At 37.2% G+C, this 13,658-nt stretch overlaps 1 protein-coding gene across 1 annotated transcript in view; it reads right to left on the bottom strand.

The window, feature by feature from the left end:
* The window catches only part of USH2A (usherin), an 891,077-nt gene that overhangs the window by 621,621 nt on the left and 255,798 nt on the right, over window positions 1-13,658 (bottom strand). Inside the window, 1 exon segment of the mRNA XM_037823757.1 lies at window positions 12,937-13,120. Coding sequence (XP_037679685.1) covers window positions 12,937-13,120 — 184 coding nt within the window.

Here is a 13,658-nt window from a genome sequence, read left to right as displayed (position 1 = left end):
GACATATATTGATCACACTGTCAAACACAGAAGAGAAGGAGCAAGTTCTGAAAGCAGCAAGAGAAAAGCAATTCACCACATACAAAGGAAACAGCATAAGACTAAGTAGTGACTACTCAGCAGCCACCATGGAGGCAAGAAGGCAGTGGCACGATATATTTAAAATTCTGAGTGAGAAAAATTTCCAGCCAAGAATACTTTATCCAGCAAAGCTCTCCTTCAAATTTGAGGGAGAGCATAAATTTTTCACAGACAAACAAATGCTGAGAGAATTTGCTAACAAGAGACCTGCCCTACTGGAGATACTCAAGGGAGCCCTACAGACAGAGAAACAAAGAAAGGACAGACAGACTTGGAGAAAGGTTCAGTACTAAAGAGATTCAGTATCGGTGCAATAAAGGATATTAATAGAGAGAGGGAAAAATATGCAAACATAAACCAAAGGATAAGATGGCTGATTCAAGAAATGCCTTCACGGTTATAACGTTGAATGTAAATGGATTAAACTCCCCAATTAAAAAATATAGATTCGCAGAATGGATCAAAGAAAATGAACCATCAATATGTTGCATACAAGAGACTCATCTTAGACACAGGGACACAAAGAAACTAAAAGTGAAAGGATGGAAAAAAATATTTCATGCAAACTACAGCCAAAAGAAAGCAGGTGTAGCAATATTAATCGCAGATAAAATAGACTTCAAATGCAGGGATGTTTTGAGAGACAAAGAAGGCCACTACGTACTAATAAAAGGGGCAATTCAGCAAGAAGAAATAACAATCGTAAATGTCTATGCACCCAATCAAGGTGCCACAAAATACATGAGAGAAACACTGGCAAAACTAAAGGAAGCAATTGATGTTTCCACAATAATTGTGGGAGACTTCAACACATCACTCTCTCCTATAGATAGATCAACCAGACAGAAGACCAAGAAGGAAATTAAAAACCTAAACAATCTGATAAATGAATTAGATTTAACAGACATATACAGGACATTACATCCCAAATCACCAGGATACACATACTTTTCTAGTGCTCACGGAACTTTCTCCAGAATAGATCATATGCTGGGACATAAAACAAGCCTCAATAGATTTAAAAAGATTGAAATTATTCAAAGCACATTCTCTGACCACAATGGAATACAATTAGAAGTCAATAACCATCAGAGACTTAGAAAATTCACAAATACCTGGAGGTTAAACAACACAATCCTAAACAATCAGTGGGTTAAAGAAGAAATAGCAAGAGAAATTGCTAAATATATAGAGACGAATAAAAATGAGAACACAACATACCAAAACCTATGGGATGCAGCAAAAGCAGTGCTAAGGGGGAAATTTATAGCACTAAACGCATATATTAAAAAGGAAGAAAGAGCCAAAATCAAAGAACTAATGGATCAACTGAAGAAGCTAGAAAATGAACAGCAAACCAATCCTAAACCAAGTAGAAGAAAAGAAATAACAAGGATTAAAGCAGAAATAAATGACATAGAGAACAAAAAAACAATAGAGAGGATAAATATCACCAAAAGTTGGTTCTTTGAGAAGATCAATAAGATTGACAAGCCCCTAGCTAGACTGACAAAATCAAAAAGAGAGAAGACCCATATAAACAAAATAATGAATGTAAAAGGTGACATAACTGCAGATCCTGAAGAAATTTAAAAAATTATAAGAGGATATTATGAACAACTGTATGGCAACAAACTGGATAATGTAGAAGAAATGGACAATTTCCTGGAAACATATGAACAACCTAGACTGACCAGAGAAGAAATAGAAGACCTCAACCAACCCATCACAAGCAAAGAGATCCAATCAGTCATCAAAAATCTTCCCACAAATAAATGCCCAGGGCCAGATGGCTTCACAGGGGAATTCTACCAAACTTTCCAGAAAGAACTGACACCAATCTTACTCAAACTCTTTCAAAAGATTGAAGAAAATGGAACACTACCTAACTCATTTTATGAAGCTAACATCAGTCTAATACCAAAACCAGGCAAAGATGCTACAGAAAAGGAAAACTACCGGCCAATCTCCCTAATGAATATAGATGCAAAAATCCTCAACAAAATACTTGCAAATCGAATCCAAAGACGCATTAAAAAAATCATACACCATGACCAAGTGGGGTTCATTCCAGGCATGCAAGGATGGTTCAACATAAGAAAATCAATCAATGTATTACAACACATTAACAAGTCAAAAGGGAAAAATCAATTGATCATCTCAATAGATGCTGAAAAAGCATTTGACAAAATCCAACATCCCTTTTTGATAAAAACACTTCAAAAGGTAGGAATTGAAGGAAACTTCCTCAACATGATAAAGAGCATATATGAAAAACCCACAGCCAGCATAGTACTCAATGGTGAGAGACTGAAAGCCTTCCCTCTAAGATCAGGAATAAGACAAGGATGCCCGCTGTCACCACTGTTATTCAACATTGTGTTGGAAGTGCTAGCCAGGGCAATCTGGCAAGACAAAGAAATAAAAGGCATCCAAATTGGAAAAGAAGAAGTAAAACTGTCATTGTTTGCAGATGATATGATCTTATATCTAGAAAACCCTGAGAAATCGACGATACAGCTACTAGAGCTAATAAACAAATTTAGCAAAGTAGCGGGATACAAGATTAATGCACATAAGTCAGTAATGTTTCTATATGCTAGAAATGAACAAACTGAAGAGACACTCAAGAAAAAGATACCATTTTCAATAGCAACTAAAAAAATCAAGTACCTAGGAATAAACTTAACCAAAGATGTAAAAGACCTATACAAAGAAAACTACGTAACTCTACTAAAAGAAATAGAAGGGGACCTTAAAAGATGGTAAATATACCATGTTCATGGATAGGAAGGCTAAATGTCATTAAGATGTCAATTCTACCCAAACTCATCTACAGATTCAATGCAATCCCAATCAAAATTCCAACAACCTACTTTGCAGACTTGGAAAAGCTAGTTATCAAATTTATTTGGAAAGGGAAGATGCCTCGAATTGCTAAAGACACTCTAAAAAAGATAAACGAAGTCACTCCCTGACTTTGAAGCTTATTATAAAGCCACAGTTGCCAAAACAGCATGGTACTGGCACAAAGATAGACATATAGATCAATGGAATCGAATTGAGAATTCAGAGATAGACCCTCAGATCTATGGCCGACTGATCTTTGATAAGGCCCCCAAAGTCACTGAACTGAGTCATAATGGTCTTTTCAACAAATGGGGCTGGGAGAGTTGGATATCCATATCCAAAAGAATGAAAGAGGACCCCTACCTCACCCCCTACACAAAAATTAACTCAAAATGGACCAAAGATCTCAATGCAAAAGAAAGTACCATAAAACTCCTAGAAGATAATGTAGGAAAACATCTTCAAGACCTTGTATTAGGCGGCCACTTCCTAGACTTTACACCCAAAGCACAAGCAACAAAAGAGAAAATAGATAAGTGGGAACTCCTCAAGCTTAGAAGTTTCTGCACCTCAAAGGAATTTCTCAAAAAGGTAAAGAGGCAGCCAACTCAATGGGAAAAAAATTTTGGAAACCATGTATCTGACAACAGACTGATATCTTGCATATACAAAGAAATCCTACAACTCAATGACAATAGTACAGACAGCCCAATTATAAAATGGGCAAAAGATATGAAAAGACAGTTCTCTGAAGAGGACATACAAATGGCCAAGAAACACATGAAAAAATGTTCAGCTTCACTAGCTATTAGAGAGATGCAAATTAAGACCACAATGAGATACCATCTAACACTGGTTAGAATGGCTGCCATTAAACAAACAGGAAACTACAAATGCTGGAGGGGATGTGGAGAAATTGGAACTCTTATTCATTGTTGGTGGGACTGTATAATGGTTCAGCCACTCTGGAAGTCAGTCTGGCAGTTCCTTAGAAAACTAGATATAGAGTTACCATTCGATCCAGCGATTGCACTTCTCGGTATATACCCGGAAGATTGGAAAGCAGTGACACGAACAGATATCTGCACGCCAATGTTCATAGCAGCATTATTCACAATTGCCAAGAGATGGAAACAACCCAAATGTCCTTCAACAGATGAGTGGATAAATAAAATGTGGTATATACACACGATGGAATACTATGCGGCAGTAAGAAGGAACGATCTCGTGAAACATATGACAACATGGATGAACCTTGAAGACATAATGCTGAGCGAAATAAGCCAGGCACAGAAAGAGAAATATTATATGCTACCACTAATGTGAACTTTGAAAAATGTAAAACAAATGGTTTATAATGTAGAATGTAGGGGAACTAGCAGTAGAGAGCAATTAAGGAAGGGGGAACAATAATCCAAGAAGAACAGATAAGCTATTTAACGTTTGGGGATGCCCAGCAATGACTATGGTCTGTTAATTTCTGATGGATATAGTAGGAACAAGTTCACAGAAATGTTGCTATATTATGTAACTTTCTTGGGGTAAAGTAGGAACATGTTGGAAGTAAAGCAGTTATCTTAGGTTAGTTGTCTTTTTCTTACTCCCTTTTTATGGTCTCTTTGAAATGTTCTTTTATTGTATGTTTGTTTTCTTTTTAACTTTTTTTTCATACAGTTGATTTAAAAAAGAAGGGAAAGTTAAAAAAAATAAAAGAAAAACAAGGAAAAAAAAAGATGTAGTGCCCCCTTGAGGAGTCTGTGGAGAATGCAAGGGTATTCGCCTACCCCACCTCCATGGTTGCTAACATGACCACAGACATAGGGGACTGGTGGTTTGATGGGTTGAGCCCTCTACCATAAGTTTTACCCTTGGGAAGATGGTTGCTGCAAAGGAGAGGCTAGGCCTCCCTATGGTTGTGCCTAAGAGCCTCCTCCAGAATGCCTCTTTGTTGCTCAGATGTGGCCCTCTCTCTCTGGCTAAGCCAACTTGAAAGGTGAAATCACTGCCCTCCCCGCTACGTGGGATCAGACACCCAGGGGAGTGAATCTCCCTGGCAATGTGGAATATGACTCCCGGGGAGGAATGTAGACCCGGCATCGTGGGACGGAGAACATCTTCTTGACCAAAAGGGGGATGTGAAAGGAAATGAAATAAGCTTCAGTGGCAGAGAGATTCCAAAAGGAGCCGAGAGGTCACTCTGGTGGGCACTCTTATGCACACTTTAGACAACCCTTTTCAGGTTCTAAAGAATTGGGGTAACTGGTGGTGGATACCTGAAACTATCAAACTACAACCCAGAACCCATGAATCTCGAAGACAGTTGTATAAGAATGTAGCTTATGAGGGGTGACAATGGGATTGGGAAAGCCATAAGGACCACACTCCACTTTGTCTAGTTTATGGATGGATGAGTAGAAAAACAGGGGAAGGAAACAAACAGACAAAGGTACCCAGTGTTCTTTTTTACTTCAATTGCTCTTTTTCACTCTAATTATTATTCTTGTTATTTTTGTGTGTGTGCTAATGAAGGTGTCAGGGATTGATTTAGGTGATGAATGTACAACTATGTAATGGTACTGTAAACAATCGAAAGTACGATTTGTTTTGTATGACTGCGTGGTATGTGAATATATCTCAATAAAATGAAGATTAAAAAAAAAAAAAGAAAAGAAAAAAAGAAATAGATGGCTTTCTCTTTAAGGGATGGATGGCCATCTTCTCTGACTCCCTAAGGCTAGACTTCTCAGCTCAGTTCTCCTGTGCAGGTTTTCATGAGTCCAACAGTGCTCTATAGATGAATTTGGCTTTCCCCTCTTTAAGACTGCATTTCATCTTGGCAATGTAGATTCTTCATTTTCTTTTCCTTACAGCCCACTAAGAGTATCTGGACTCTCTCAGAACTGGAATCAGAATTATAGAAGGATTTGGGGCTCAGGCATCTCATCCCTTTCAGATGAGAAAATACCACTCTTACTTCCTCTCCCATAAGGCACATGAGATATCTTTCAGCTCACATGAAGAGATGGCCCCAACCCCTTTGGTGAAGTATTCCCACACAGCAATACGGGAACTTATAAAAGCTGGACCTGGACAGTGACTCCCCTGCATCCAGTAAAAGTGACATACAAGGCCAGAGAAGTGACATTCCTGTCATCTAGAGAAGAACTTGCTTAGCAAGGTCCTCCTGTATCAGAGACTCTATCTCTTCTTCCCTCCTTTGTTGACACCCCACCTAATCAAAAAGAGCACAGAATATGTCCCACATGTTGTTCATCAAGACCAAATTCCTAAATAAGAATACCAGAAGATTCACTATATTAATGATATCACAAATGTTTAAATCTAGAAGAAACCCTAGAGATACTTTCCTTAACTCCCTCTTGACATCAGCATAATACCTTAAGACATGATAGCTGATACAAATTCTTACAGTGCTCTCAATAGAAGAGAGTTTACACTTATTCTCCATGGTCCTACAAGATAAGCAAGTTACAGGAATAAAACTTCTTGCTTAATATGAAGAATATATTATCATTTTCAGAATTAGAGTTGTTTGATATAAATATGAGCCATTTCATTAGAAAGTGAGCTCTTTTTGGTTCCATGTTTTCAAGCAGCAGCTAACTGACCATTTATCAGTTCTGAGATAAAGGTGATTTATGCAGAGAGACATATAGGGTAGAGTTGAAGCAAAATTATGTTGAAAGTTTCTTCCATGTCTATCTGTGATTCTATGATCTTTAGTAAGATTAAGTAAATGTGACAGTACAATCTAGAACAAGGATCAGCAAACTTTATAAAGGACCAGGTAGTAAATGCTTTAGGCTCTGCAGACCATATGATCTCTATTGCAACTCAATTATACTGCTCTAGTATGAAAACATCCATGAACATCACGTAAAAGAATGAACGTTGCTATGTTCCCATAAAAATTTACCTACAAAAGCAGGTGGCAGGTCAGATTTTCTGACCTCTGTTGCGTTAGACTGAATAATAGCCCCCCAAAGATATCTAAAAGTCCTAATACCTACAACCTGTGGACTTCTTTGCAAAAGAAAATAAGGATTTTGAGATGGAGAGATTATCCTGGATTATCTGGGTGGGTGGTGACATAATCAATTGCAAGCACTCTTAAAAGAGTGAGACAGGAAGGTCAGAGTCAGAGAAGATATGACAGAAGCAAAGTCAGAGAAGATGCTATGCTGCTGGCTCTGAAGATTGTGGAAGAAGCCATGAGCCAAGGAATGTAGGTGCCTTCTAGAAGTTAGAAATGGCTTCTCCCCTAGAGTCTCCAGAAGAAACACAGGCCTGCCAACATCTTGGTTTTTAGCCCACTGGGACTAATTTTGGATTTTTATATTCTAAAGCTTTAAGGTAATAATTTCATGTTGTTTTAAGCCACTATGTCAGTACTAATTTGTAACAGCAGCAATAGGAAACTAATATACCTGGTGTAGTGGAAAAAAACAGAATTGGAACCTAGATATCTTCATGCACAACACTGTGTTATTCCTATTATAACACACCAAGTAAATACCACTAATATGTAAAAACTGACATGTACAGAACCATACACAATCTACATTAAAGGAGAATGTATGGTTTGGTGGCCTTGGTGGACTGCAAAAATGACCACATTTCTTTACCTCTCCTTCTATGCATTTCCTTGGTAACATGGCTATACAGTTCCTCCTATGAAAAGACACAGTCTCTTTACTTATTCTTTGAATTTGGGCTGGCCTTGTGACTTGCTTTGGCCAAAAGAACAAGGCAGAGGTAACCCTGTGCCAGTTCCAGGCATAGGCCTCAGTGTTCTTACATGCTTCTGCTCTCCTTCTTGAAACTCTTCCACCACCTTTTGAACAAGTCCCATGTAGACCGCTAGATGATGAGAGTCTCATGGCCACGCCAGATGACAGCTATTTAACGAAGAGTTGCTGAGGATGTGAATCTGTGAAGCACACTAGCACATGGCACACTCCCCAACGTCTCCATTATCATGCCATACAAGGAAATAAGTTGACATGAAAGTTATCGGCCGTGACGTGAAGTCATTGATCTGGTTCTTAGAGAAAAGACTGATGGGGATCAATTGAAAATGTTCACAGGAAAAGACTACAAGACCAAACCTATAATATAGTGGTCAAATGTGGAAGATCTGCGAGGAAACCAAAGATCATTCTGGTCACTGAAGAATTCTCCTCTTTTTTTTTTTTTTTTTTAAGGTCTTAGAAGTCAGGATTCCAGTCTAGATTCCAATTTCTTACTATTCAAGGAAAATCACAGTTCAGTGTGTCTCAGAGGGGAAATAACACAAATAGTGATACTCCTGGCTCCTTGAGGCTTAAAAACAAGGCAAAATATGGCTAATGGATGAGAAGCAGACAGGCCATTATGTATGAAACCTTTGGGACACTGTGACATGGGGATATTATGTAAGAAAAGTGGTTGGCACCAGATTAACTGGAGCAATCTTGGGGGATGTGGAAAGGAGGAATCAGAGTTACAGGTCAACTTGAGGACAGCACCAGTGAGTGTGGTGTGTCAAATATGGGTCTTAAGTCCCAGCTGAGACAAACTGAATGTGGCCCATTTTTGTCTCATTGTTTTTAGATTAGACAAATATGATACACTTTCTTGGTTTATTGATTTTTCAGTGGGCAGAATTTTGCTTCATTGTTTTTGACACTGTTTGCTTTATGTATCAGAGGTAAATGGAGTGATTTTTGCTGTTGGATCACATCAGATCAGATTTTTTTAAAAAAAATATATATGCCCCTTTTTTGTGATAGGTAACTTTTGAAGAATGAATCACTTTGATGGAAACAGGCAAATGATTTTCCAGCTCGCTGGGAGGAAATTATTGTGTTTGGGTGGATTTTTGTTGTTACTGTTGTTTAGGGTCAGGGGATATTTTATTTTATTTTGCCCCAGGGAGTGTAAAAAAGTGGAGAAAAGAAGCCAGGGGGAAAATATAGCAAGCACAGTTGTGCCCAAAAAAAGAACATGGAAAAGAGTAAGGGATATACATAAACTTCATGGAGGGATTCAATAAGATTCAGTGAATATATAAATGAAAAGGGCAGATGAAGAAGTTAATTTATTTTTCAAATCAATGCAGAAATGATAGATTCTTCTATTTTTCTCCTTGCTTAAAAATAAAAGATAATCTATTATAAAATTGTGGGAATTAATGAAATAAATTTATATTTGTGAATATCTGCTATAGTACCCAACTCAAAGCAGATCAATTGATTTTAGCATATTTTTGTTCTTTAAAAAATACTTTAACATGAAGCATAGTTATTTTCCTGTATACATTTAGACTGAGATAAATTTTTCCTTCAAGATACAAAAAAAAAAAAAAAAAAAAAAAAAAAATCCTTATACTAGATGGGATTCCACGTATTTTAGCCAACTTTATATACATTTTAAGAATGGCGAATGTCAGTATATATACAATAAGAAACAGAAGTCAACAAAGATATTTAAATATAATTCAAGAAAGAGACAGAAAACATAAAAAGGAGATTCCATTTTTATCCCTTCTCAACAATGAGCAAAAGTATAAACTAAAGCAATTTTCAATGTCATATTTCAAAATCTCTTTCTCTATGACCTTCTGTGCTAGGTGATTTCCTCACTAATGATTATCAATGGTAAAGTGAAAATAGACAACAGAATTCATCAGAGGAATAGAAGGGTCAACTCAAAGCACAGGTCCCATCTGACCACGGTAAGTTTTATTCTTGCCATTCATTTCAGAGAGGAGGCATTATACATGGTCCTGTCCTCAACAGCTCTATCCAGAGGCAGCCTATAGACTCCACTCTGCTATATATCAGAGCCAATCCCACCCAAGTCTGACAGGGTCCTCAGCCCCATCCATATGTAAGCAGTATAGACTTGAATAATTACTTGAAAGTTTATCAACAAAATAAGCAATGATGGCAGGAGATGGCCGTAGACTTTTATTTTATTTTAATTTTGAGGGGAGGTGAGGAAAGTAATGCAAAGGAAATGAATTCTATATGTTGGCTATATTAAGTATGGGATGCATGTGGCATGAAAATTTAAAACTTTGAAGGGTAGTTAGATACAGGCCTAGAGCCCCTGGTAGGGATCTCAATAGGTGTTATATATTGAGAGTCATTGACATGTATGTGGTGGTTGAAATCATGTATATAAATGTGTAAACTGAAGGGACAGATTTGAGAGGAGCAGCAGCAAAATATAAAACACAAATCAGAGAAGTGGGGTCTTGAAGGACAAAGGAAGAGATGACTTTAAGAAAAAGGGAGGACAATAAAATAATTGGTACACTGAAAATTGTTGCTCATGAGAAGCAATCATTAAGTTAAGTTTACTTTTGTTTTTCACTGACTTTTAAATGTGTTGAGTGGGGCTAATTCCTCTGCCTTCTACCTGATTCAGTCACATTGCTTTCTTGTTCTTTTTCAGGCAATAGGAAGTATCAAAACACAGTCTCAATTCAGACAAAGAAGCTAGTTGAATATATCAGTCAATGCCCCAATCTTTATTATAAGGACAGACATTTTAAAGAATAGACTTCTTTCCTTTTTTCCTAGCTAAGACCCGATGAAGGCAACAAATCTACAACCAGAGAAGGTACACTTGTTTGCCTCTTGTCTTTTTATCACTCTCCTCCTCCCTCATGTACAGGCTGGAGGATGGGTAGGAACTTACTGGACAAGTACTACCCAGAGCTGGCTCGGCTCTATGGCCTCTTTCCCCAGGGGGGTGGCACTTTCATCATTTCATCACTGAACTCTCTCCCACCACTAGGTATCCCTCACCTGCAATTTTAGTGTAGTCAGAAGCACTTCTATTCCAACTGGCTGCTTCCTACTTCTGTAGCCCACAAAAATCTCACCTTTTTCTCTACTCAGGCCTCTTTATCCTCCCAGGAGGCTCTTTGTGCATGCAAGCAATCAGAGAACCCTATGTCATCTCTCTTCCTTGTAGTCCTCCTCTGGTCCCTGAGAAATAAGCTCTGTTCCTTGCCTGACAAACTCTGGAAATGTAAACCATCCATAACATTCTCCTTCAGCTCACCAACCAAACATAGTCAGACAGTCTGTCCTCATTTAGATTTGCCAGGCCTGAAACAGATAGCAGCCCACTGGCCTCCCCAGTTGCAGAAGATACCTGTCACTCTCCAAGGGGTCTAAGAAGTCTCTCTCCCTGGACTTGAGTGGTAAGCACTACTGATGCTTCCCTTTTTTTCCCTCAAGTGTAACCCTCTTCTCCAATGCTAGCTTTTCCCTAACCTGTTTATATTGATTATACCTGGCTAGATCCTTATTCTTGATTTGGATGGCAGTTTTAGGAGTCATCCACTACTTCTTGGCTGTCTATTTTTTGCAAGTCCTACTAAATGGTCTGTCTCACAATTCATTTTTGGCATCTGATAACCATTAGCTAAGGACTTTGACATGAACTACCATTTTCATAACCCTTTACAACTGGTTGTGTAGAATGGGCATTTAAAGAGGGTCCTTGGACTTAGCAAGCTCATTAAAAACATTTGTCAGTGCAGGTTTAATATATTGGCAAGTATAGAAGCTAAGTTGTGATGGCTTATTATAGTAGCTGAAGATTGAATGGCTCCAACTTTACAGTCAAAACCCTGAAAATGATTTTCATTTAACATTTACAATACCATGTATTTTCTACGCTCATTCAGAGTGACTTAAGTCTTAGTAGAGAATATTAATGCTCTCATACTACCAAGAAAATAGTCCTATGGTAGCATAGAAGTAAAACAGCATGTATAAGGAAAAAGAAAGATAGGTAAAGAGCACAAAAAAAAATTAACAAATACTTTAAATAATTTTCTATATATTTTTTTTATCAAATTTAATTTTTAAATGAAAGCCAAGTGAACTGGTTTGTGGATTTTTTTCCCCCAGTAATTTACCCTGTCACCCTGTCCACACTCTAATGTAGGTGTTAATGAGGAGCACAATGGCCAAAAGGCAGGCAGCAGGGGGGGGGGAAATGAGTTGAAAAGAGCCCAGATAATCTCAAACCTTTGAAAAATTTGCAATCATATTTATAAACACTCATATATATGTATAGAGAGAGAGAGAGAGAGAGAGAGAGAGAGAGAGATTTTTGATTGGTTTTATTATGTATCTTTTGAGGGCAACACACAATACTAATTGCTTGGGGGTAGGAACACCAAATAACTCAGATATATTCCTAGCTCTAGACAAGCTTATAATCTTATCAGACAAAAAACAAATCACTTGGAATTGATATAACATAACAGCACATCTTCAAAATATGGCAAAGAACACAAGTTAATGTAGGTAAATGTCCACAGAAATGTAGGGAATGAGAAGAAAATTAAAAGTCAGTTTAACTTTGAAAAGTAACTAATTTCCTTTCAGCATGTACTTTAGAAACTAAAAAAGAAATTCCTATCACTCAATACAGAGACGTGTCCCTCATCTAATTTAGTCTTTAAACCTAAATTAGAAAGGCAAGGAAAACATAAATAGATGCAATCAATCAATCAATAAATGAGCCAGCAAAAAATTCAGGGGCTACACAGAACAAAGCACATACGTATATATTCTAATGTTAACTATCTGATCCCTTATATTACATGAGTGTGTATTTATATTACATGTGTATGTATTTATTATACAGTGCTCTCTTTACCTGTCTTTCTCCACATTCAGATTGTAAGCTTTTTGAGGGAACAGGATTTCATCTCATTTAATATTCTCAGTTCCCAGTACAAGGTATATCTATCATCTATCATTTTATAGCAACCTACTCTAGAAAATATTTAAAGATTACTATCACATTTTACAGCTACAGATGTCAAAGAAACAAAAATATATCAACAAATTAAAAAGGGTACTTTTTATAGATTATATCAATTTGAGGCTGCCAGAAATCACTGCTAGCAAAGAAAAGGTAATGGCAAATATAAATAGAAATATTTGATTTTTAATTCTTACAAATATTTACCTTCCAGTCTGAGGATTAAATCCAAAGTAATGGTCCTTACAATGGTCACAACTTTGTCCAGCAATGAACGCATCTTGGCAAATACATTGACCAGTCAAGCTATCACAGATTCGATTAACTGCACCAGTTGCATGGCATGAAAATGGCAGGCAGGCAGTGGCATTGCCTGGAGCAATATAAAAACCTGGAAATAAAAAAAGAAAAGTGTGTGTGTGTGTGTATACACACACACACACACACACACACATATACACATATACACAAACCACATACACACAACACACACACTTTTTAACCAGTCTTTTCTTAAAAAGATAATATTTTGATTACACAGAAAAACAGAACACTGTGTCAGAGCACTAACTAGCAATACAAATGTGATCAATGCTGTTCTTAACAATGTTTCTATTATGACCAAAGAAAGACTGAGTAAGAGAGTAAAATAATTTACTTTGCACTTGGATGTCTCACACGCACCTGGAATTCAATGTATTTAAAGTTTTTTTCATGATCTTTCCACTAAAAACTGGTCCTCTTCTAATTATCCCCATTTCAGAAAATAGCACAAGTATCCATTCAGTTTTCAAGCTAAAACCTCAACCATCTTTAGCAAAATTTCCAGACAAAATACAGATGTCCCAGTTGAATTTGGATTTCTAATAAACTGATTTTTTTTTGGTATAACTATGCCCCATGCAATATTTGCTTACACTAAAAAATTT

Source organism: Choloepus didactylus, chromosome 2, assembly GCF_015220235.1.
Source record: "Choloepus didactylus isolate mChoDid1 chromosome 2, mChoDid1.pri, whole genome shotgun sequence".
Lineage (NCBI taxonomy): Eukaryota > Metazoa > Chordata > Mammalia > Pilosa > Megalonychidae > Choloepus > Choloepus didactylus.
Note: the sequence above shows the minus strand (reverse complement) of the source record. Positions and strands in the feature narration are given on the sequence as shown.